At 48.6% G+C, this 23,731-nt stretch overlaps 11 protein-coding genes across 11 annotated transcripts; 3 read left to right on the top strand and 8 right to left on the bottom strand.

Moving 5' to 3' along the window:
• Positions 1–293: 293 nt before the first annotated feature.
• PEX2_049330 (Zinc finger, CHY-type) lies at positions 294–2,355 on the bottom strand (the record flags this gene model as incomplete). The annotated part of the gene is made up of 5 exons (XM_016742208.1): positions 294–876; positions 930–1,094; positions 1,286–1,294; positions 1,345–1,426; positions 1,533–2,355. 5 exons carry the CDS (start codon positions 2,353–2,355, stop codon positions 294–296), a joined length of 1,662 nt encoding a protein of 553 aa, XP_016597723.1.
• A 959-nt stretch (positions 2,356–3,314) lies between these two features.
• PEX2_049320 (Complex 1 LYR protein) lies at positions 3,315–3,764 on the bottom strand (the record flags this gene model as incomplete). The annotated part of the gene is made up of 2 exons (XM_016742207.1): positions 3,315–3,429; positions 3,481–3,764. 2 exons carry the CDS (start codon positions 3,762–3,764, stop codon positions 3,315–3,317), a joined length of 399 nt encoding a protein of 132 aa, XP_016597722.1.
• A 741-nt stretch (positions 3,765–4,505) lies between these two features.
• Positions 4,506–7,491, top strand: PEX2_049310 (DUF2293 domain-containing protein; the record flags this gene model as incomplete). The annotated part of the gene is made up of 5 exons (XM_016742206.1): positions 4,506–4,547; positions 4,597–4,716; positions 4,768–5,061; positions 5,130–7,270; positions 7,362–7,491. The coding sequence occupies 5 exons, from the start codon at positions 4,506–4,508 to the stop codon at positions 7,489–7,491; spliced, it is 2,727 nt and encodes a 908-aa protein (XP_016597721.1).
• Positions 7,492–7,911: 420 nt separating this feature from the next.
• Positions 7,912–8,205, bottom strand: PEX2_049300 (copper metallochaperone ATX1; the record flags this gene model as incomplete). The annotated part of the gene is made up of 2 exons (XM_016742205.1): positions 7,912–8,063; positions 8,118–8,205. 2 exons carry the CDS (start codon positions 8,203–8,205, stop codon positions 7,912–7,914), a joined length of 240 nt encoding a protein of 79 aa, XP_016597720.1.
• A 352-nt stretch (positions 8,206–8,557) lies between these two features.
• Positions 8,558–11,586, bottom strand: PEX2_049290 (uncharacterized protein; the record flags this gene model as incomplete). Its single annotated transcript, XM_016742204.1, has 3 exons — positions 8,558–10,185; positions 10,238–11,434; positions 11,484–11,586. 3 exons carry the CDS (start codon positions 11,584–11,586, stop codon positions 8,558–8,560), a joined length of 2,928 nt encoding a protein of 975 aa, XP_016597719.1.
• A 276-nt stretch (positions 11,587–11,862) lies between these two features.
• On the top strand, positions 11,863–12,710 carry PEX2_049280 (kinetochore Spc25 family protein; the record flags this gene model as incomplete). The annotated part of the gene is made up of 2 exons (XM_016742203.1): positions 11,863–12,094; positions 12,166–12,710. The coding sequence occupies 2 exons, from the start codon at positions 11,863–11,865 to the stop codon at positions 12,708–12,710; spliced, it is 777 nt and encodes a 258-aa protein (XP_016597718.1).
• A 157-nt stretch (positions 12,711–12,867) lies between these two features.
• PEX2_049270 (SKI complex subunit WD repeat protein SKI8) lies at positions 12,868–14,130 on the bottom strand (the record flags this gene model as incomplete). The annotated part of the gene is made up of 7 exons (XM_016742202.1): positions 12,868–13,048; positions 13,099–13,285; positions 13,338–13,431; positions 13,488–13,654; positions 13,713–13,973; positions 14,040–14,076; positions 14,128–14,130. 7 exons carry the CDS (start codon positions 14,128–14,130, stop codon positions 12,868–12,870), a joined length of 930 nt encoding a protein of 309 aa, XP_016597717.1.
• Positions 14,131–14,871: 741 nt separating this feature from the next.
• PEX2_049260 (mitochondrial 54S ribosomal protein bL32m) lies at positions 14,872–15,280 on the bottom strand (the record flags this gene model as incomplete). Its single annotated transcript, XM_016742201.1, has 2 exons — positions 14,872–14,909; positions 14,977–15,280. The coding sequence occupies 2 exons, from the start codon at positions 15,278–15,280 to the stop codon at positions 14,872–14,874; spliced, it is 342 nt and encodes a 113-aa protein (XP_016597716.1).
• Positions 15,281–15,598: 318 nt separating this feature from the next.
• Positions 15,599–16,935, top strand: aspD (septin aspD; the record flags this gene model as incomplete). Its single annotated transcript, XM_016742200.1, has 6 exons — positions 15,599–15,737; positions 15,799–15,927; positions 15,984–16,065; positions 16,120–16,257; positions 16,328–16,541; positions 16,597–16,935. The coding sequence occupies 6 exons, from the start codon at positions 15,599–15,601 to the stop codon at positions 16,933–16,935; spliced, it is 1,041 nt and encodes a 346-aa protein (XP_016597715.1).
• Positions 16,936–17,326: 391 nt separating this feature from the next.
• On the bottom strand, positions 17,327–20,401 carry PEX2_049240 (putative Golgi matrix protein; the record flags this gene model as incomplete). The annotated part of the gene is made up of 11 exons (XM_016742199.1): positions 17,327–17,563; positions 17,615–17,745; positions 17,804–17,911; positions 17,985–18,089; positions 18,166–18,319; positions 18,562–18,749; positions 18,816–18,922; positions 18,974–19,689; positions 19,743–20,162; positions 20,218–20,321; positions 20,368–20,401. 11 exons carry the CDS (start codon positions 20,399–20,401, stop codon positions 17,327–17,329), a joined length of 2,304 nt encoding a protein of 767 aa, XP_016597714.1.
• A 614-nt stretch (positions 20,402–21,015) lies between these two features.
• On the bottom strand, positions 21,016–21,894 carry PEX2_049230 (uncharacterized protein; the record flags this gene model as incomplete). The annotated part of the gene is made up of 4 exons (XM_016742198.1): positions 21,016–21,416; positions 21,478–21,556; positions 21,729–21,766; positions 21,822–21,894. 4 exons carry the CDS (start codon positions 21,892–21,894, stop codon positions 21,016–21,018), a joined length of 591 nt encoding a protein of 196 aa, XP_016597713.1.
• Positions 21,895–23,731: the final 1,837 nt, after the last annotated feature.

The following is a 23,731-nucleotide window of genomic DNA, read 5'->3' as shown; positions in this document are numbered from 1 at the left end:
CGGAGCTATAATCCCAATACAGAAAACTTGAATCGGCCTTGAAGCACCTTATCTGTCTCCCGGTGCTACCCAGTCAGAGTTGGGCACCGGCTTAGAGATGCTTCTGAGATTAAACCCCATGGACCAGGATGGGTGGGATTGCGGTCAAGCGCTGAACAGTGTTCATTGCTCAGAGCACGGTTTGACCAGGGTTAATTGATGAGGGCAAAGATAGCTATTGTGCCACATTTCCAGAACGATAAGTCAACCTACCATCAGCCATCTGTGTTCATGCGTAAACATCTGCATCGGCCTCATTGATGACCGAAAATTTGAATATGATCTTGATCTTCCTCTTCGTCGTCGTCGTCGTTCTCGGTGCCATGAGAACCATCCGATTCAGCCGAGTCAGAAGACTCACCGTCATCTTCTTCCTTCCCAGCTTCCAATACGTTTTCAGTTGATTTAGTCTCACCACCAAACAGTCCATATCGGTATGTAAGCTTCTTGCTTAAGAAATTCAATGCTCCATAGTCTTCATTCTCGCCACGAGATGGACCTCCAAAGAAGGGCATAGATGAAGGTTTTTCTGATTCACGCTCAGCCGGCAGTCCAAAGTAGTTACTGACGACGGGCGAGACAGCACGGCCTCGTGTAATGTTGTAGGATGAGTATCGTCTGACGGGTTCGGAGGACATAGGGACACTGAGCCGTGAATGAGAATCCGATGTGTTATTGACATTTAATGTTGCCACTGAAGACGACATCGAGTCATCGTTTTCAATGAGTGAAGATGACCGAGGCCGAGGAAGACCTCCTTCCTCGGAGTCTTCCTCGGGTTGAGAAGACATATCTCCGTGCAAAATGCGAAGTTGGGCCGTATTGTACGACTCACATCTGGGTCATATCAGCAGGTGTTGATCGTCTTTTTTCTCTCGAAGAATACATACAAATCACATCTTAAGCCGAGCCAATGATACTTGACAACTGACTTTGAACCGCAATCGTTGCAGTAAATAAGGCCTTTGGTGTCTTTGAACTCGACGGGCATAGGCTGACTCTCAATGGTGCGATCCAGGTTTCGGAATGTCGATTCCATGTTGGTGATGGTCTTGCTGCAAAGGGGACAACGGTAGGAACTTTTGGAGTACTCCGAGAGACATTTGTGGTGTATGCTGTGGCCACATCGCATAACGACGACGGTTTCTGGAGAAGTGAACATGTAGTCGCCACATATGGGACAGTCACACTGGGTGGAGCGTTCAATGCAACGATGGGTGTTCTCAATACACATAGGAAGACAAACAGAGCATGTCTGTAATGTTGTCAGTACCAGTATCGTCCAACCCATGTCGGAGCCCTTACCTGGCAATGGAAAAAATCTTTTCCCAGTCCCTGTCCAATTCGACATATACCGCAGTCGCTGCAATGATAGATGCTCTTGTTGCTGTCGTTATCCCAGAGCTTGCAAATCTCGCAATAATACTGTGCGGTTTGCTCGCAACACTGTCTACAGTTCTGCGCTGCGGGCTGTGCATGCCCACATAGCATACAAAGCATATTTTCGGTGTCTCGACGAACGAGAGAGTGGTCTTCCACTGCGTCATGGCAGAAGCGGCAGGTATACCATTTTTTGCAAGTGTGGCACTCAAGTTTGACATTGCGCTGATAATGCACACATCCTAGAATGATCTCTTCTTGTTCTTCTGTGTCACGGTCTTCATCCCCAGTCTCAAGTTCTGGTGGCTCTGTTTCTGCCTTGGGCACGAAAGTGGGTTGCAGATCTTCAGGTGTGAGATTGAAGGTGTTCTCGTATAGAGGAACTGATTCAGAGTATGGTGAGCCCGGTCTAGAAGTATTGATCTCCCAGGCCCGGGGAGTCTCTTGGTTTGTTGGCAGTCCTAAGCTTTGTGGGCTCGATGGAGGTGAGAAAACCCCCATGCCAGGGGTGCTTGGAAGCTCACGGGCCGAGTTGTAACCTTCTGTCATTAGACCGTGAACCATTCGCGCCTTTTCAACATTGGTGAGCCGCAAATCCCTGATTGCGATGATCTTGCTTCTCAGAACTCCCATCCCATCATCCGCCGGAAGCGAAGAATGCGCCAATCCCTCCGGATCAAAGGCATTGTCCAAAGATCGCCGAGGCTCGCTGATGGATATCGCTGAAGCTGCAGGTTGTGGCTCATTATGCGAGTTCAGCGCCTCATTGGGGTGTGAAGGCTGTGGATTCGATAAATTGTCCGGCTGCACGGTGACGTTGATTTCATGGGTGGGATCGTATGAGCCGTCTGTGGTCGCAGCTATGTTTTGGATGGAGGTGGGTGTGTTGTGGGTCACGGATTGAGTGCCCTCCGGTTGCAAGTTTCGGCCATCCATCTCTTTAGGTAGGGTTGTGAAGAAAGGAGAGCTATGCAGGCACCCCGCACCCGCATCTCTGCAGTTCGATTTCTGTTCGTGATCTTGGCCCGGCTGAGAAACCAATTTATGGTCTTCACTATCACTCGAGGGGTTTGTGGGTTCGTTCAGGTGGAATTTCGGTTGGTCGTCATTTGGTTGCCTGCTCGGCTGGGGTGGTAAGGGGGATCGTATTCCAATTTGGATCAGCAACGAGGAAATTAAACCACTCATGAAGGGCTGTAGACCGGCATCTCACTAAATCACTTCAGATGCTTGAAATCAAGCAAAATCAAACCCAAAATTGGAGCTGAAACAACAGACATCGTGACATGTGACGTCTACGGGCACCGCCTCCGGTGCTGAATCATCGTCACATGGTCTGGGGCTGGAGCCTGAACAGATGGGACGATTTTTGGTTGGACTAGGCTGGACTCGAAAATCAGCGAATATTGGGTAAATAGAATGGACTATCATTTGGTTTAGAATTTGCTCAAAGTATTCTACCACGTAGTTTCTCATCAAGGCTGTCTTTCTTGCAGAGCCATTACGCTCAGCGGCCGATGCTATCTATCTACCAATGAGTCTCAAGTCTGTAGACAATGATTGGCTCTACGACATTGTATTGAATTCCGAGGCATGTAGAGTGCCATTGACATAATGTGTTGTACACCATAAGATTGTCCGGAAACACAACGCACGATGTTGGCCCAAAGGCAGGACGGGCCATCGTGTCTTACGGAATCCTGATGCGATTGAGATATGTACCGGTGTTCTGATCACGGCAATACCCGGCGGGTGCAAACACCCCTTTTGGGCGAGCTGCCTCGCGTCGATATGGATTCATGCCCAAGGGAAGCACTGAGGCCTAACGGATGCACGATCTGGCGTAGCGGGTTGGATCAGCACAGAGGGAAAGGTCGAGAACTGCGGAGTTCGAATCATCTGAGACATGTCCCTAGACTCTCATTCAAACGGTCAAGTGTCAAATTGTAATGGTCAAAGACGCTTGTCCGCAATTGGTTCTCTACATGACCGAGCCCCAGGGATCGTGGACTGAGGCCAAGTCAGCGGCTTTCTTCTCCACTTCTGTTGATGGTCACTCACACGCGAGACTCTCTCACAAGGTGACCTTGTTCCCAATATCTAGCTAGCAGAAGGTTCTTCAAAATCTTGTGTTCCATGCCCGCGACCTCGGTAGCTCGTTCAAGAAAACGAAGGGTGTTGTTGATTTTGGCAGGATCAAACTCTTCGGAGGGGGAGGAACGATAGGATTGTCGCAAGGATTTTAGAAGCATATAGCGACTGGGTGTCGAATACTGAATCGCTTTCAACCCCTGTCGATAGAGGTGACGGTATGCGTGGACCATAGCTCGTTGATCCACCTTCATGGTCTGGACTGAAGCGTTCATGTCCGATTTATTGGACAAATCCGAGCCACCGAATGGCAAATGTGCAATCAGACGGAATTAGACGGAATCAACGGAGATCCGAAGTGGTGAGTTCAAATGTTGGCTTGGTATTGGAGGAAAGGAAGAGTAAAAGACGGTCAAAGTTGGGGAAAGGTTGAAGCCTCAGGCAGGACTAGCCTGATCGGGAGAGGTGACTTGGGCCGCAATAGCAATCTTATCAATCCCTCTCTCTCTCTGTCTCTCTCTGTCTCTGTCTCTGTTTCTCTCTCTCCCCCTCTCTCTCTCTCCATCTTTTCTCCTGATATTCTCGTTCTTGCTTTTCTATTTGTGCCTTGCTACTTAATACCTGGTCTTGCTCAAGGTTAACCCAAACGGCTCACACTAAAGGACCTTCTTTCTGTTTCGGGCGACCGCGGGGTGGCTTTACTTCGGACTCTTTGCATTGTTGCGGTGCATTAGACGTGACTTTGACTTGACCTGACCACACATCCTTCGCCCTGACCCATAAAAGGAAATACATACCATCTACTCGTTCATATCACACACGTGTGATACATGTTTCATGACGTGAATCATGTGCTAAAATCTTCATCTTCGCGAGGTTCTGCGATAAGCTGAACCAGAAGTATGGCCCGTGTCATAAGAAGGGCTGCCTCGGCCTCGGTCAGGCATGGCCCCGGCCGGGCTATCCAAAGGAGAGCGAAAAGGCACAAGGTTATTATGGAATCAGTAACCCAAGAAAAGAAAAAGCTTCGGAGTGTCGTATGTATATTTTCTACTTCAGCTAGGCCAAATAATTAACAATATACAGATCTGTTTTGAAGCGCAAGCACCAAGCGGTTACACTTTCATTCCTGCAGGCAATCCACAACTCACTACAACGTGTAAGGAGCGGTGTCGAAACGAGGGTCTCCAAATCTACGCAGTATCAGTGAGAACCCTATCTGGTTACTAACGATCAACACTGCTTATCTTTTTCTAGACTACCCCACACCATCGCCATCATAATCTGTCCCAGCATGTTCATCGGATAGGGTATCATTTCCCTAGTACCGTGGTGGCAGCCGTTTGCTCAGAGCTGGGGTTCTACCTCACAAGCACGGGTAAAACAGTGCCCAGTACCTTTCCCACGGACAGAATAGAGAATTCCACGCAGGCCGATTCTGAAATTTCTCAAATAACACTCAATACCCAGGCACGGGACGCCTTAAAGGATCTCTTTCCGAATATACCGGACAAAGATTTGAATCAGATTATCAAGACTGCTTTTCAAAAGGTACGTATATACCCACTCTTGACCTGAGAAATGAGGACGTGGAAAACCTGATATTCAAAAAAAAAAAGGGTCAGAAAAAAGTTGGGACGGCCACCGAATTGCCTTTGGCTCGCAGAGCCCAACTCGCTGTGGTTGCTCACGTTCGACATGTCTACACTGACTACGATCGCCTCCTTAAAACCACTTCATTCCATGAAGCAAGAGGGGTTGTTGAACACACAACTCTAGCCAAAGTCATTGAGTGGCGAGGGGACGATGAGAATGGCCAGACAGTTCTGGAAGATGTTTTCCGCGAGGTGATCGTTATCTCAGACGACGAAGACAGTGAATCAGAAGAAGATGCGGCTGCTTCAGCAGGTCACCAGAACACCAGTGTGGAAATACTTCCAAGCGAGACACGGGCCCACGAGATCCGGTGTCAGCCTATCAACAACACGAACCCTCTTGGTCGGGATCTTCCACGGGAACTATCCGAGGAAGAAGCGCCGCCTGGGTTCCGATTTGTCACAAGAGCCCCAGCCACAGATATCATCAACCGTCGAGGATTTAACAGGTACAAAGCATGGACCCGCGCTGTGAAGGAATATCGAGAGGGTATGCAGGGCACTGAACAACCAAGGTTTTCTGGTGCCCCGGCTGAAAACCAAAGCCCACGATATACCGAGCAGCGCATTGCTGCTCAAGAAGTATCCGCTGCTAGGCGCCAGGATACAGTTCCCCACCACGCCGAGGCTCATCGGCGTGTCGCTCCAGGCTCAGCCAGTAATGATAACCAGGCACATCGGGTGCCCGCTATTCCACTAATGGACCCACAGGTGGCCAAGAGACATGTAGGTGTCCAGGAGAACTATCTTCACTCGGACGCCCAACAAAAACCGAACGCCAGGCCAACTGGACTAACTAATCAGGAATCACCCGAGTTGCAAATCCTAGAAGAACTCTCTGGACCTAGAAATGTGAACATGACCCACTCGCAGGATGTTCCTCCCTCCAGGATGGAACCCAGATTTCGACAAGAAAGACTGCCTCCTCAGTCGGATAGGACCAACGCACCTGTGTTCGTGAGCGGACCAAAGGACAATCGTCAGAAATTGACCCCAGTGGGACGCCGCCCTGATTGTGTCAGCTCCCCTCCTCTCAGACCAGGTTCAAACACACAGGACTCTATCTTGCCCTCGATTGAAAATTCCCGGCCATCAGAAAACCGGCGGACTGACGGTGCGCATCCTTTGGTACATATGGCCAACAAAATGTCACTCCGGTCGGTCACGCCAGGGCGGCCTCAAGGAGAGGTGATGCATCACTCCGATGTTATCGAAAAGGAAGGTGAAAGCGAGCAAGCGAGCAAAAGAAGACGTCTGGCATGTCGTGAAGGTTCTCGAACTGATCCCCGCCCAGACCCATGGAGTGCAAGGCCTATGGGACTTCCTGTGTCCGAAGGATTCGGGCCACACTCTTACCGTCGCGTTGAGCTTGTCCCGGACCACCGACCCCCGGACCAACTTCATTTCCGTCGGGATTATCTGCCAGTGGAAAAGCCCCCTGTTTTAGGACACCAGCGGGAAAGGAAGCAGGTTTCCTATTCCAACGCACAACATGGCCTAGAAACAAGGTCAGTCTTGGGTCGACAGCATATCAGCGGACCACACGAGCCTCAGCCTCAAGCTGGGCTTTCCGGTACCAGTATTCTTACCTCAGAAGGGGATCGCACCTTCAGGGCGGCTCCAGCCGTTTCCAATTCTGGACCATGGTATCCTTACCATGGTGATCGTAGTCTCCGCCCGGACCGTGTTCCGAAAGACCCGCGGGCAATTCGACACACCCGCATTGATGGTGGACGTCCTTTGCCGGAGAATGTCCATCCAGACAGGAACCTGTATGCTGAGGACTTTGTCCGGTATGTTGATCACCGCGAGCCCCCCGTATTTGAATACGCCCCCAGGCGTGCAGAATCCGAAGCCAGGCCCATTGGAGACCATTCTCCCTCCGGCAGGACTAGAAACCTGGATCACGTTGGCACAAAAAATCTGCCACAGACCCAGGTTGCGTCGGATCAACGTGGCCCATTGCCCATAGGACCGCGAGTGGCTCCTTCCCATGACCACCTTCGCACCTTTTCGGACTCTGCCATAGGAAAGATCCAGCCTCACTTGTCTCCCCCTCAGGTCCCTCGCGAAAGGCCAGCCAGTGGCGGGTTCAACTCCTTGCGGTAAGCCTTCATTAGGGAAATCAACCAGTCCAACAACATAACTTTCCCTATGCCTTGCGAACATTGAAGTTCCCCACTAATGCAGATACAGACCGTCCTACAATTACCCTCCCTCATCCCAGACTATGGAGCAAGATCGCCCAGTCTACGTTCAAAGAGTTGAACCACGCCCACCCTACTATTCCATCCTTGATGGAAGACATGTTGTCATTGTCGATTAATTAATTCTACCTTTTATCAAATTCCCCTTTTTGTTATGAGATTTTTTTGTATTCGCATTGCATAGTGCATTGTTGTTCATGATACCCTTGTGCATATTCTTAGAACCTCATTTCCTCACGGGTCTCAATACCAATTTGAATCGGGAACTACGGTTCCCCCATGTTATATCTCTATTTCATTTCTCATGGTCATTTAGTAATAGGGAATTCCAGAGCAACCTTCAAACTTTCCAAAGGTTGGAACGCATGCTGTTGGTATGTTCTGTCTAGTACTGTCTCGCACTGTCTAGCCGTGCGGTCTAGTCTTGGGCCTGAGTTCCACGAGCTTGTCTAAGCTCGTGGGGTTTAAATCCCAGGCCTCATGCAAAGGAGAGAAGAAAAAGGGTATATAAGACCGGAAACACCAGAATAAGAGAGAATTTAAACCTCCTTGCTCTCCCCATCCGCCTCTCCGCTGTTCACGGTCTTGCCAGTCTTCTTAATCTTCTCCAGCACATTATCGTAGGAAAGAGTAGGCTCGGTGGTGACATTGACCGTCTGGGTCTCGAGGCTAACATCAAAGGTCTTGACGCCTAAAGACCAACGTGTCAGGATGGAAAAGACGATGAAACAGGTATATCGCTTACCTTCAAGCTTTTTGAGGACACGCTCCACGGCGCCGGAGCATCCGCCGCAGGTCATAGTCACATTGAACTTGTATTGGTGGTCAGACATGGTTGGAATTTGATTTGTGTTGGTGCGGGGTGTTGGAAGGAGGGGAAGAAGATGCTTGGCGGATAACAGTGGACTTTTTGAGGGTTGTGGTTTCAGATAGATCCAACAAGGGGGGAAATCGTTGAAGAGTGAGATAGAGAGGGAGAGAAAGAAGATTATATATTTACTGTTAACTATGTACACTATTAACTTTTCTATGTTGTACTTACTCTCCCTTTCCATATTCTGTATTTGTCATACTTCATCCCTTGATGAATGAGCCATATTCGCCATTGGTGGACCAATGTTATATAGTAAGAGGCGATATAGTAGAGTATGTATTATTGAATTATTTGGTATATACAAGTCAATTCTAAAATCCAGCTTGTCTCTTTTTCTTCTTTTTTGGCTTCTTGAGTGTACGAGTTCCAAAAGCTCCCCGCTCCATCTGGGTCATCGGCATACTATCGAGCTGACTACTGTTGATGTTCACTCGGGGAGGTGCAAGCGGCTGACTGCCCCATGCTCGGACCATAGGCACTGCCGGAGTCGAAGGGAGGGATTGGTCACGAGTCTGTGAGCGCTTCTTCCGTCTATTCTTGGATGTGCGTGACTGCGAATTCCGCGTCTCCTCGTCATCGATCCTGTCCCATATATAATTTTGGGGGCTGGTTCCCACCGGCCAGTGGGAGAGGAGGTTTGCCACCTTCCGTGGTGTTGGACGTGGGGTCTTGAATGTGATGAATGCTGAGAGGCCACCCAGGACTGGGACTGCAGCGTACTTGGATTGCTGGACTGGCACCGTGTCCCGTCTAGATCCAAACGTTCGGCTTTTGGCCTGGCTTGCAGCGGTCTGTGATGATAGTAATGCGAAGTAGCTCGATTGGTATTTGTTCTTCGCCGCAGCCTTCTCATTTGCCTCCTGAATTGCTCGTTCCTCGACCGGATCTGCGGGCTTGGATAGTATGATGCTGTCTAATGAGGTAGATATTTTGATTAGGCGTGAAAGGATGAGATCGGCAACAACTCCCCGAATGAGTTTCTCTTTCATGAGTCGTGTCTGCACGGGGATGGTGCGAGGCAGGGTAGACATCCAATCATCGATCATTTGATCATAGGTATTGAGAAGATCCCGGTCTGCTTCGCCTGACAGTTTGGCTGGCATGCCATAACTCCCGTTTGAGGATGGGATTGGTAGAAGCATATACCGACAGTGAGCGTCGGGGTCCGCGTGCTCGGGCACGAGTGCTGAAATGAGTCGTTTCACCTCATCTGCACTTTCATCAAGACCCTCAGCCAAAAGCCTCTTGCTGGTCAGTTCAAACATCGTCCTGCCTGGAGGCCGCTTCGATCCATTCTTCATTTCGCTTTGTAGAATTGCCAGCAACCCACCAATTGTCCTTGCTCTGGGCCTTGGTATTTTATTTTGCTTTTTCCGACGAATTTCCATCTTCCCTGTCGCTATTCTGTAGACGCCAGAAAAATCCAAGGTCCACTGCAAGTCCGACCTTATGCCAATGCGGCCAATTTTGGGCTTGCAGCGCCGAACAATCGTTTTCTTTGTCGCTGATTCGTCCCAATCATCCACAATAAAATCATCAGTGGGTCTGACGTATGATGTCGGAGCATAACGCCTTCTTAACCGCAAGACACTATCTTGACGAAACAAGTCCGGCTCGTCTGAATCTCCACGCGGGGCCTTGAAAGTAGATTCGTGAACGGCTAAATCCGAATCCATCCAGAAAAGCTTGATCAATGGCAAGTGGGCGTTATAGAAATTGCGACCCATTGGTGTAACAGAGTGGGCAATCTCTCTAAAAACGAATCTCGAGAATCGTACAACAGAGTCACGTTTAGTTGGCGGTATCTCATCCAACAGGGGCGCATCAAACACCAGGGGATCGGGTATAGATACACACTCGGTATATTCGTCAGATATAAAGGGACATGGGAATACTTGTACCAGCCGAGTGATCTGTGAATACAGAACGAGATACAAGTCTAGATACTAATTTAGTATTTGAAATCCGTGTTCAGTCGCACTAGCACATACCTTGATATACGACTATGTCGCTAAGTCGCAAAGTTGTGTCTTCAGGGTCTCGAAAGTGCCTCCAGGACACTTGAGGGTATAGAGAAAGACTTGCATCATCCTCGTCTCGTATGGCTCCGACATCAAACCACAATATTCGAGTTGTCGTCAGGACAAAGAACTGTGATGGCTTGCGTGGGTTTCTTTGGACGTCTAGAACCCACTCAGATTGCTTGTTCATTCCAAGCTCAACCGTGCGTGGTGGAATCTGGTTGTCTGTGAAGGCATAGATTATGACACTGTGACGATTGGAGACAACTATCAATCCAACATTATGGATCCACTCGATAGATGCCCAGCCATCAACCCGAGGGCAACTATGTTTGCGTTTATAATCCCGCAAGGGCAACGAGCCTGATTTGACGAGCTCGGTAGCCCAGTTGGACTGCTGGAGTCGCTGCCTACCGGTGATCTCCCAGACACTCCACTTGCCTCTGGTATCTACAACGGCGAATTGTCTCTGATACCAAGGGTTAAAGGTCACATCGGCATGTGAGAAGCCACCTGTTCGCGACACAGGTATCTCCGCGATGGGATTCGCATCCAGCCGAGAGTTTTTTAAGTGAGCAGAGGATCCCAGTATAGCATCTTCTGGGAAATGCATAGGCACAGGGTCCCAGTGGTAAAGAGGTCGGAATATTGTAGTCATTGTGGGGAGACGAGCGGCCATGAACATGGGCTTCTCCTCCAAGGGACGTGCAAAGTGTATTTGACGTACCGGTGCGCCACAATTGGACCATTCAGACAGTTCAATGGGGCTGATTGATGGAGCACGAAACGCTAACTTCTGTGGAGAGCTCAACTCCAAAATTTCCTCCTCCAGTGTTCGGAAGGAGATTATATTACGAGATTCCCCGGTAACGGCCACCGCAATTGGAACCGAGCGCAGCCTTGTGTCATGACGCCTTTGGTCCACCGCATAACCAATATCGAAAAGCTCAGAGATCTCAGGGTCATATTTCTCGGTTATAGTCGTAACAGCTTTCGACAAAGGTTCGGCGCGAATAGAGGACCATGATGCCGCCAAATCGGGATGCGCATTTGTGATCACTTTCCTGGTGTTTTTCTCAGGTACTCTGGGTATTGGTCGAGCTTTGGGTGGGCGAAAAGGCGAGGGGATTGTTGTCTTGGTCACTCCGGTATACTGGATGGATGGGGCTTGCGAACATGTTAGCTGGTCTCTGAAAATTGAGGCTCAAGTACTTACGCCTAGCAAAAGAGCGAGTAAATGTCCAGTCTTGCTCATCAGGAAGGTAGACAGCTCGTCCTACTTGCCCATAGTGGAGAGCACTGCCTGGATGTTCATCCATCGGATCGTTCTTTGCTTCTTGCGATCAGTTCAGGACTTGGCCAAACCATGTCTAGACTGGTTCAACTGTAAGAGTCCACTCGGTCATATACATATGCGCATAATGTGGGGATGAAGCAAGAGAGCCCTGGAGAGTTGCACGGAAAGTTTTTTGGTCCTTATCGATAAGAGACTCGGAGTTGTTGCGCCGCAACCCAAAACAACTCTGGCATTGTCCCCGCGTTGACCTCAACTTCAACTTCACCATTCACCACTCACAATCTAATTCTCAGATACTATGACTTCTTCATTCGAACCGTCGCTCTCGACAAGTGGCATGCGCCCACCGCTTGCCTCGGCGGATGCGCCGTCAATGGCAGACTCATTGCCCAGCATCAACTTTGGGTTTGAGGACCTACGCAATACCATGGCACAATTCACAGTAAAGTTCGACGCGTTTATTGAGCGCGGTCGCAAACGAGTCTTGGAGGAACGAAACCAGTTTCACATTAATCTGGCTGAATATGAAGGTATGGGTCAATAATTGAAATCTCCCTGTTTCTTATTATATCCCACGATTGTACCTAACACAACCTACCAGAGGACGAGCGCATGCGACAGCGCGATATCGAAATTCTCAATCTCAAATCACAAACCCATGAACAAACCCTCCAAAAAGAAGCCGCCGAGGCTGCTGAAATGCACGCAGCTATCTCATCAATCACTTTGGAACGCGATTCCCGCCTCGCCAAACGCGACCGCCTAAAGCAGCAGATCGCCGAGACTCAGAAGGCTATCAATCAAAAGGTCGAGGCACAAAAGTCTCACGCACAGCATTTAGATGCGCAATCTCGTCTCAATTTCCCGGAGTTGGAGTTTTGGCAAGATTACCTTTGTATTCGAATTGAAGGCGCCGGTCGTGAGGACCGATTAAAGTTTGTCTACAGCCATTTATTGGAGAAGGACTGGGAGGCAGAGGCTTGGTTTGAATTGGGCACTGCCAGTCGCGACTACGAGGTTTTCCATACGCGCCCCAAGGTTGACCGGGATGGTTTGGAGCATGTGGTAGATCTCGTCAACGATGACCGAGACTTTGGAGCGTTCTTGAAGCGGATGCGCAAGTTGTTTGTTGAGGCGATGAAGTAAGAACAAATAGATGGGCAGTTGGGTTATTGTTATTATTCCAATACGAATTTCATGATTTTTATTCATAGTTCAGTAAGGTTTCTCGAGTTCCATTGAAATCGTCATAACACAGTTGCAAGGACATTTCTGCAATACCCCATGTTCAGCTACTCCATTTTTACCCAGTAGCCTCGCGGTAGAATGCAATGCTGCGGTTTGCGCCAGCGGTGGCAAACCCTTCTGTCTTGCCAATCTTGGGAAGCCACTTTGCGTTCCAAACGGCTTTATCCGTTTCTGAGTGTGTAGCGACGCAGGTCTTGGTCTCCATGGACCAAACCTTGACCTTGCCGTCAAACGAACTTGAAAATGTCAGCTTACCATCATATAAATACAGGGGATATTGACTGACCTGCTCAGAAGGTACTCGCCAGTGTCGCTCCAGGAAAGGGACAAGATCCAGGCAGAGTGCCCTGAGAGATTGGCGATTTGTTCGCCAGAGGAAGTATCGTACAGCACGATGACCTTGGAGTCGCCAGCAGCCGCTAGGATCTTGCTTTTGGGCGAGAAAGCCACAGCTCGTACGGGATTTACCAAGCCTAGTCCGAATTAGAAATTCCATTTCTGCTCAACTCGGTCAACTTTGCTTACCTGACAGAGAGAATGGCATGCGGCCTGTTTCGGTGGTGAAGATGTAGACCGCGCCGTCTTCGTGGCCCGAAGCGATCAATCGGCCATCGGGAGACTAAGCGCCCAAGTTAGCAGGGACCATCTCTCTGGCTGTAGAATTTGAGATCTCACCAAGTCAATGCAAGTACCAAAGCTGCCTTTGGTTTCATGGTCTCGAATCCGAGTGCCATCGGCAGCCAAATCCCATACATTAATGCGCCCTTCCTGCGTAACACCAGCGAGATACTGACCATCTTCAGAAATAGCTATGGCCCAAGCATCGGCATCCATGAGGTCGTCTATCCTTTTATTAGCCACATTGCACCTTGTGGGCTATTAAAGAGGGGCAGTGCTTACCAGTCAGTTTTGTGTCTGCAGCCCAATGACCATCCTGACAAGACCAGGCCTTGATTTGGCCGTCAAACCCAGCGGTGATTGCACGAGAGCCATTCCCATTGGTCACGATGTGGTGGCAGCCAATGGTATGGGCACCATCAATGGACTGCACCAGAGGGAAGTCAGCATCCGTGGTGGAATGCACTTTGATAGACGAGGCACCCGAAGTTGACAGAATTTGCTTGTCTGTTATAGCCAGCGAGAAGATATCAACAATGTGCGCTGCAAAACAAATATTAGCGCCAAAATCAAGCTTGTCACCCAGAATATGAGGTTTCGGAAGCCTACCATTGTCCGCAGAACCCCTCGAGAGGTATTGTTTCGACTAAAAATGTCAGCCAGCAATGAAAATCAGTATCTTTTGGCATGATCTTACCATGTTGACGATGCCGTGCTCTTTCACGGCTGTGTCGAGACTTTACTTGCGGAGGAGCAATGACGTTGGGGCCCGAAGGCCCGTTCCGCCTTTATTATCGATAGCGATGCGGTTTTGATGCCCATGTGGTTACCACACGAACCAATATAAATGGTATACGTACTATCCTTCTATCTACTTTAATGGCTCGGGTATCTTGATATTGTTGAATGGCAAGCGAAATAATTAAGGCGTTAAAGCGAATCAAGATTGAATTAGTGCCACTCTCTGTACTTGGCACTATAAACTATCTAGTACTTCCAGGGCTCCCGTCTTGACGACATATGTACATGGCTACAAACCTATGTTGTAGCAGTGAAGTAGGTGGAAGTCAAAATGGTCATCTATATAGAGCGCTGAAGTTGTAATAGCATAAACATTAACTTGATGTTCGGTTAGTTCTACCCGAACTGGCATAACTATAACATCTACAATTGTAGTTTGGCTTTCGGATTTAAATGGAAAAGGGTAGATTGTAAATATCACAGCATTCAAATTCGATCTACTAGATCGAGTTGTTATAAAAAATCATATCGAAACATTTCCCCCGCAAAAACCAGACGCCAGGTGCCATGCAGCATGTATCCACAACCAATTCTAGAAATACAACATACAATCTCTTTTTTTTCGGGGCTTGGGATTAGGATATCGAGAATGATGATCCTGATTCCTGAAAGACAAGCCCTTATTTTTTACAGTGCTCTCTCATGCCATGTCCAGGGTCCTCCACGATTCCTTGATGTCTGTTGACTAGTCAGCTTTTCTGCAATAACCAAATAAAAGGTCCTCCCGATTGGACTCAAATCCTACCTTTGACACAGGTTGGGCATAGAAGATGGGCACGCTTGATCTGGCCACAACCCGGGCATTTATTAAGACTCTTCACATCTTTGAGAGCCTTGCCGGCCATTTGTCGATGACGCTTCTTCATGTGGGAGGTCTTCTTCTTAGGCACGGCGCGCAGGACGGAATCCCAAAGATCCGAGAGGATAGACGGGATATTGAGAGAGATCGAAACCGGTTGTAGGAATCCGCTAGTCGCGATGGGTGTAATCGGGAGGAAGCGAGCGAGTCGAGGGAATTGGAGGGACTCGGAAAGAAGTGAGCGCGACATGTTTGCCGGAGCGAAAGGGAGAAGGCGCAATGCCATTGTTGGAAATAGGTTTCAAGCACAAAAAAGTGGAATTGAGTTATCGGCAGGCTATGTGATGAGCTATCACAGATCACAATGAAGCAAAAGTGAAAGTTGGTGGTTTTCTCGTGGAGAGACGCTAGTCCCAATTAGGAATAGGCCACCCCTGAGTTCGGAAAGACGATAATAAGGGGGGTGCTCTTGCTTCATCTACTTCCAAGCTTCTTTCTCTTCGGGTCTTTTTGGGAAGGGCTTCTTATTTCTCCGTCTCAAAAGCTTCAATTTCTCTCTCCATTCATAATGGCCGCCGCTACCACCGCAGCTTCGGCTCAACAGCCCACTGTTTTCCCCCATAGCCATGTCGGTTTTGACAGCATTACTTCGCAAATCGAGCGCAAGCTGTTGAAGCGTGGTTTCCAGTTCAATGTCATGTGTGTCGGTATGTGTTAGGCAATGCCTCTATTATATAAGACCCTCAGCTAATCTCTCTTACGCGACAGGCCAAACCGGTCTTGGAAAATCGACCTTGATCAACACTATCTTCGCATCCCACCTGATTGACTCCAAGGGCCGTCTGACCCCAACCGAGCCCGTTCGCTCCACCACCGAGATCAAGACAGAGTCGCACAGTATGTGTATCCTTGAGGGAATTGTCCACGATGTAGAATAGCTGACAAGCGACTAGTTATTGAGGAGAACGGCGTCCGTCTCCGCTTGAACATTGTCGACACACCTGGTTACGGTGACCAGGTCAATAACGACCGATGGTAATTTGATTCCCATCACGCTGGAGCTACTAGGTCTAAGCTAACTATAATCAGCTGGGACCCCATTGTCAAGTACATCAAGGATCAGCACTCGGCATACCTCCGCAAGGAACTTACCGCTCAGCGTGAGCGTTACATCCAAGATACTCGTGTTCACTGCTGCTTGTTCTTCATCCAGCCCTCCGGCCATGCGTGAGTTTACCCCCCGCGCATTCCTCCGCTTCCTTGGAGCTCCTTCGGACTAATCAATAACCCCGCATAGCCTCAAGCCCATCGATATCGTTGTTCTGAAGAAGCTGTCCGATGTCGTCAACGTTGTTCCTGTTATTGCCAAGTCCGACTCTCTCACCCTCGAAGAGCGTCAGGCGTTCAAGGAGCGCATCAAGGAGGAGTTCTCCTTCCACAACCTGAAGATGTACCCTTACGATAATGACGAGCTCGATGATGAGGAGCGTGCCATCAACGCTCAGATCAAGGTATGCTCGACCCCCACAGAGCCGTTATAACTTGATATTAACCCCAAGGTTACAGGACATCATTCCTTTCTCAGTTGTCGGCAGTGAGAAGACCATTGTTGTCAACGGCAAGCAGGTTCGTGGCCGCCAGAACCGCTGGGGTGTCATCAACGTCGAGGACGAGAACCACTGTGAATTCGTCTACCTGCGCAACTTCTTGACCCGTACCCACCTTCAGGATCTGGTCGAGACTACCAGCCAGATCCACTACGAGACCTTCCGTGCCAAGCAGCTGCTTGCCCTGAAGGAAAGCAGCGCTGCTGGTGGCCACAGCGGTGGCAACCGACCCATCAGCCCCTCCGCGGACCGGGAGCTGAGCCGCAACTCGCAGCGTGCAGCCATGAACGGATACTAAACTCGGTAATCTTTTCATGTCTGATGCGAGTTCTGTGACCGTTGCGCGACGGCCCTCTCCGAAAACTTACTGTCCTCTTTTGACGCCAGCAGGCCCTTGCAGATATCCCATTTTTCCTTTCTTTTGCGTTTGTTTTCGTTTTTATCCTACATCCCATCTTGTGTCTTCTTGGGAGAACCATCGAGCTTGTATTGCCGGGGAAAAAGAGAATTGACACTTCAGTGCTCTTGCCCATCTCTGGTGCTTTCCATGTACTTAGTTTTCTTAATTAACTTGACGAGAGAAACTTCTATTCTTGGATTGAAAAGATACCCAACAGGGCTGTCACCCCTTGCTGGCCATGACGTCGATTAAATCACATTTTCCTTATATGGAATGTAGTGTGTATGTACTATTGCGCAGCACCGAACTTACCACCGTCAACAACCCAATCCCGCAGCTCAGCATATGCTTTCTCCAGATCATCATTAACAACGATCTTATCGTGAGCCGCGGGTTGCTTTGCATACTCAAGCTCGTTCTGAGCTTGGGTGAGTCTTTTCTGTAGAGAATCTTCGGTCTCGGTGCCACGGCCACGGAGGCGCTGCTCCAGTACCTCGAGAGAAGGCGGTGCAAGGAACAAGAAACGCTAGAACTCATTAGTGAAGTCCAAGTATCGGATTACCTGGGACAACTTTACCGCATTGAGATCCGTCCGCTTCACCTGTTTGACTCCTTCCATCTCAATGTCCAGTATGCAGATACGCTTCTTCTCGGCAATGTTCTTGACGGCCTGGATTGACGTTCCATAGTAGTTCCCGCCGAACTGAGCTACTCGACCGGTTAATTGATGTCCGATTATCTTCTTATAGCTTGCAGTGTAACCCACCATGTTCAATAAACCCGTTCTTGGCCACTAGGTCGAGGAATGCTTCTTTCGTGACAAAGTTATATTCACGGCCATCTTGCTCGCCAGGTCTCGGGGATCGTGTGGTTTCTGTTCCGTGAATGTGTAAGTAAAGCCGTCTTGCGAATTCGTTCCCTCCCCTTATCTCACTGTGGGCACTAACCCGAGATAGAAAATCCAAAGGTATCAGGATACTCGGCGAATAGTCGCTTGAGCAGAGTCGACTTTCCAGTCCCCGATGGGCCTGAAATCACAATGGGGCGGTAGGCTTTAGAAAAATAGCATTGTCAGTATGTCTGTCGCACGGTGGGGTGATGTTCTGCCATGAAGCACCCCTAACTTACCATTGGAGGTCATTGTAGATGCAGAATGAGTCGCACGGACAAATGGTCTGTAGAAGGCTGAGAAGACACGGAAAGACGAGAGAGGCATATAATTAAAAACTGAAAGCGATTCTTTAGCTGAAGACGGCTTTGTTCCGTCCAAATCCAGCTTAGCCTATTTATTTATTAGGAAGGCGGAAGGAACCATTGTATTTTCTTGGCGTACATCTATACATCCATCAATAGATGTATACACATACCTTATAGAGCACATCTAGGGAATTATAAAAGGACAAAGTATCAAAATATCAATATCCAAGTTCTATGAATTTCCTGCTTTATACATACATTTCTGTATTTTAATCATTTGGGAGGCCCTTGGTGGCTTCCTCGTCGCGATGGATTCATATTACCCACCTCCGCTTCTTGCTCCAGGAAATTAGACCATAGTTCGGCTAACGACTCTTTACTGGAGGCACCATTGTCCATGAACTCCGTCGCCAGGTTTGGCGTGCTCGGGGTGCGGAGGGGAGTGCCAGGGACTCGGAGCTTCCCGGGCATACTTGAGGCCCCTGGGCGGGCAAGACCTGCCTGTTCACGTTGCTCTATTTTGAATCATCAGATGGGCTCGAGGCATTCCTCGTTTGCAGATTTCAGATTGCAGTACTCACCATCGTTCCAGCCTAGTAATGCAGCAATAAGTTGCAATATTTGGAATTTCTTTGGATCGGATCGGTCCAAAGCAAGGAAGTGCAGGAAATGGTTGGTGACAATATGTCTATATGGAGTCAGCATGCAATTGAGGTACCTTGGGGGAACAAGAACGTACCTGTCAACATTATCTTCCGGCTTTCCTTTCTTGAGGAATCGTAGGGCTTTCGTCAGATGGTCATTCAACGTGACTGCCTCATGCCGTAGCTTGCCAATGAGCAGGTTCTTCTCTTTAACCTCTTTCTCAAATGGCCGGACTCGCTCAATCTCTTCCTGAGCATTCTGGAGACCCTTGTCGGCGTCGGTAGCCTGCTTCTGTGCTTCCCGCAGAGAGCGTCGGAGGTCCTCGAGTTGAGAATCAGAGCTCTCGACAAGCTCCCGCAGCTCTTGCTTTCGCGCCAATTGGATTTCCTGTAAAGCTCGCTGGAGGCCGTCAACTGTTGACTGTTGGGTGTCACGTTCATCGGTGGCTCGTTCATAACCATCTCGCAGGCTGCTGAGCTGCTCCTCCAGATCCCCGACCTTCTCGTTCAGGTTCTCCCGGATGGATCGCTCCTCCATGGCAAGAATTTCCCAATTATGCATAGCCTCCTTCGCTTGTTCAAACTCCGACTGGAGGTAGGACTCTTGCTCGAGCAGTTCCTCCTTCTCCTTCAACCAATTCTGTTGGGATAAGTTTGTCCGGTCCCGGAGAGTGGACAGCTCCTTCTCTTTCTCTGCTGAATCGCCCGAGAGTTCTAACAGCTGGGTGGACTTTGAATCGAGCTCATCCTTCAAGTTGTTGTTCTCGTCTTCAAGCTCTTCGATTTGTGATCGTGCTAGAGACAATTCCTCCTATAGGGCAAGATTAGCCAAATCGCCCGAGTAATAGATTCAGATACACGCACAGCATCCTCCTTGAGTCGTTCCCCTAGTTGCGATTTGATAGTGTTGACTCGTTCCAGGAGCATCTGAAACTGCGTTTCCGCCTGCTCCTTTTTGTTCTCCGCATCCTCCAATTTATCCTGTAGGGCCTCCATATCTGCGGTGTGCTTGGACCGAATCTCTTCCAATGATTTCCGCATGTCGGCTACTTCGGCGCGTAACGAGTCGCGATCTCGAACAAGAGCATCGAATCGGTCCTTTGGCTCGGTGCCATCGGAAGTGGTGTCGGGCTGGATATCGGTTCCCGAGGGGGCATCGCTAGTAGCCATGGGCTCCGGGTTATTGAGAGACCGATCTGGTAGACTGCCATCTATCGTGTCGGTCTTGGCGCCGTTGGGTTCTGGCACTTGTATGGGATCCTCGTTGGCATCGTGGGGCTCGTTCTTGTGGGGTCTCAGCAAAGGTGCAATGACAGTCAGGGGTAAATTTACCACATACATCAGTGTCATTGTGGTCGGCTGGCGCATCCTCTGGATCCTCGTCGGCCTTGGAGCCGGCTTTGGCTTTTGCGGCCTTCTTCTTGTTCTTCTTGGACTTTGCGCCTTTGCGGGGTCAGCGAGTTCCAAGTCATAAAGGGGAGGCCCTTACTTGGGGCAGCAGACGGTGGATTTCCTTCACTCATACTGTGTGGTGTTTGGAAAGACCTTGGGGGAGGATGGTGAATTCCTAAGGTTACATACAGGGTAAGCTGTCAACACGGCCCTGGGGCTAGCGCCCTTCCCGCCCTATGCCTGGATGATTAATCTATCAACCTCCATTCACTTCCAGGTTTCTCTTTTCAAGTATATTTTTATTTCGTATTTGGTGTAATTATTTAGTCTATGTATGTCTTACCATATTTGAATCTTTTCATTGTTCTGTACTTATGTACGTATACACTGCGAGCCTATAGTTCCCATAGTATGTATAGCAAGGGAATTCGCCTATGGTGTATGTCCATTGGAAAAGAATCCTAGGTTTCTTCCGACATTATGTAGGATGTCAAATTATTGAATCCCTTTGTGTATATCACTATATCTCATTGGATATGATCCAAGTAGATCAAAAGAGGTATCAAGAGAGAGAAGAGCAGGACTGCTTTGTCGCACTCATATCAATTGTCCCTCCGGGGTATTTAGTATAGGGTATATGGTATGTGAATTGTGGTATGTAGAGGGTATAATTTTTACTTCGCTGGCTGTTCAAGGTAACACAGAGGAAAAGGTTATCTTCCATTGGAAAAAACGGCGATGTCCATCACATGAAGTCGTCGAGGAAATCCTCATCTCGGTCCTGGTTGTTGCTGGCCTCCAGATTCTCATCCGTGAACATGTCATCATATGCATGATCTTTCTGCCACTTGAGCTGTTCATACTCTTGCTGCTTCTTCTTTTCCTTCGCACGCTGTTCATCCCGGGTCTTGCGGTCACCGCGCTGCTTCTTCTTTGTGTCCTCTTCCTTCTCAGCTTGGAGATCAGGGAATTTCTCGACTCGGGTCTTGTTCAAACGGTTGACGATTGGGTTCTCACGCTGCTTGACATAGATCTTGCGGACCAGCTTGTGATTATGGAATGTGACTTGACCGGCCGCCATTGACCCGTCTTTCTTCAGGTTTGACCATGGCGTGTAGATAATGGTGATATTATCTTTCTTGTTTCCTTTCCAGAAGTCAGCCTCCAGACCGGTACCAAATGGTTGGATTTATTGTCGAGGACTGACCTTCAATGGAGTTCGCTTTTGTAAGCTGGGCGCAATCCTCTAGAAGCGGCTGGGCGATGTTGTCCCACGTTTCGCCTTCTCTAAGACGTACGTAGACGTGTGCACTTGACAAATTGTCGACGTGGAACTGCAAGTTGTATAGAGGTATTAGGGCCAATGGGGTTGTCGCAAGTCGGAGGGGGAAAAACTGACCCTGTTGCGCAAGAATATCAGTCCCAAAGTTCTGCAGATATATACCGGGAGACATACCAGACATCATTGTCCAATCCATATTTGATGAGATCCTCGTCTGAGACCATTGTTAGAAAGTTTATTCCCTATATTGACCAACTCGAGTGGCATACTCTCAAATTTGTCCTTGCCAACATAAATAAAGGCGGAGGGTTCGACGACATTCGAAGTGAAATAGAAAACCATAGTGACAATAACCAATTTTTCTTCTTCTTTTCTTTCAAATGACCTTGTTCGGGCAAATCAGGTTCGAACAATTCGTGATCGGCGCAGGTCAAAAGTTGAAATGGCGCTGGTGGGGAGAGTCTTTATCTTGGGACTATCTATGGCTGAGTCAGCACTATAGATCCGAGGTCTCGAAGCCAGGCCATTCGTCCTGGAGATGTCGAAAAATAAACTTGGGAATTTTTTATTGCTAGATTTTGGTCCAATCAATCGAGTTTGGATTTGTATGCTGATATTCTATAGAATTACCTGCATCCGTGCACTGTCGGTGTAGTTATCGTTTGTATAAAAGTAAGAGCCATAGACTGAGTACACTGTATAGCTCTTATGTTTATGGGAGGGAGTATGAACTTCTTGGAATCCTATGAACCTTTGGAAAGTAGATTGGCTTTGGTATTTTCCAGAATATAGGAATCCCCCGTCTTGATCTGGTTTTGATGTACGGAACCTCTAGGTACACTTATGTTTGTAATTGGTAGCTCTATAATGTGATGGAAGGCGAAACGGAAAGTGCAAAACGAGCAAAAGGAGCGAGGCTTTATAATTGACATAAGAATCTAGCTCCAAAAGCTATTGGCACAATTGATCAATCCTCCCATTGGGCACAATGTCAGTATCATTCTCCCGGTCAACAAAAGTTGTTCCGGTGGAAGATGGTGATTTAGGAAGAGACTCAAATTGTCAAACGAATAGTCAGGCTGGTAAGGCAATTATATCATCAGTGGGCGAGAAGATTCACACTGCTAGCTCTGTGTGAAATATTAGATGAGGTTTCCTCGGGGTTTGCAAAGCCCATAAGATTTCACCGTCCCGGGTGGGTTAGTGATCGGGATGATGCTCTGACCCTCTCATTTTCAAAATGACAGCTAACAGAAGCTGTGCCACATCTTCACCGAGTACTGCATTTTGCAGGCTGTTTTAGCTCGGACGAGGTGTATCCACAATTTGAGAGGCTTCCTCCATCACCGATGCAGGTTTGAAAATTCCCAGCGAATTCCAACCTGCATTTGACGCAATATGTACGATAGTAGCATTTTGTAGAGAGTTGCAACGTAATCCAAGCTCGCCTCTCGTCATTAAAGGTCGCAGATCTTGTTTGAGATGGTTCTATTGGGTTTGGTATTAGTAAAGAGGGTCAAAGTTTAACCCCTGAAACGACTTCAAAGTCTGATAACGCTATAGCTGATTATAGCAGAGTTCAAGAACTCCATGACCTCATGATAGTCGTATGTGGCCGAGAGAAACCCTTGATCCTTTTACCATAGCATGTGGTTTCTGTCCCTCTCGCAATGATAAGCTCCCATGAATTACTCTGTTCCGGAACCCAGAACTCAGAACCCAGAGCTACTAGAGCTAGTAGAGTTGCGAGTTAACTCGATGTAAGAGGGAGGAAGCAAAGACAAGAAGAGGTCAAATGGGAGGAGAACATTTTAGAGTTGGGGGGACCGCGTTCCAGGCACATCCCGCTTTTCCTTTTCCTTTTTTTTTCGGTTTGGTTCTCTTTTCCTCTCGGACTTCCTCTGACTTCCTCTGACTCTCTCTCTCTGGAAGAGCATAAGGATTCTGAAGCTGACTTCCAAATACATCCTCTCGAAAAGTTGGCCTTAGTTCAATCCATTTCCAATCCCGATACCTTTCGTCAAGCTCGATATATTCGGGGAAACGGAGATCATACTGAAAGGGCCTAATTCACGCCAGAATGCACCAGATGCGCCATTTTATATCGACGCGTTGCCTCTATTGAAAAGGGGTGGACCATTGCGAGGCCGAAAAGAAAAAGAAAAGAAATAAAATCAAA

This window comes from Penicillium expansum (genome assembly GCF_000769745.1).
Source record: "Penicillium expansum strain MD-8 chromosome Unknown contig160, whole genome shotgun sequence".
Lineage (NCBI taxonomy): Eukaryota > Fungi > Ascomycota > Eurotiomycetes > Eurotiales > Aspergillaceae > Penicillium > Penicillium expansum.
Note: the sequence above shows the minus strand (reverse complement) of the source record. Positions and strands in the feature narration are given on the sequence as shown.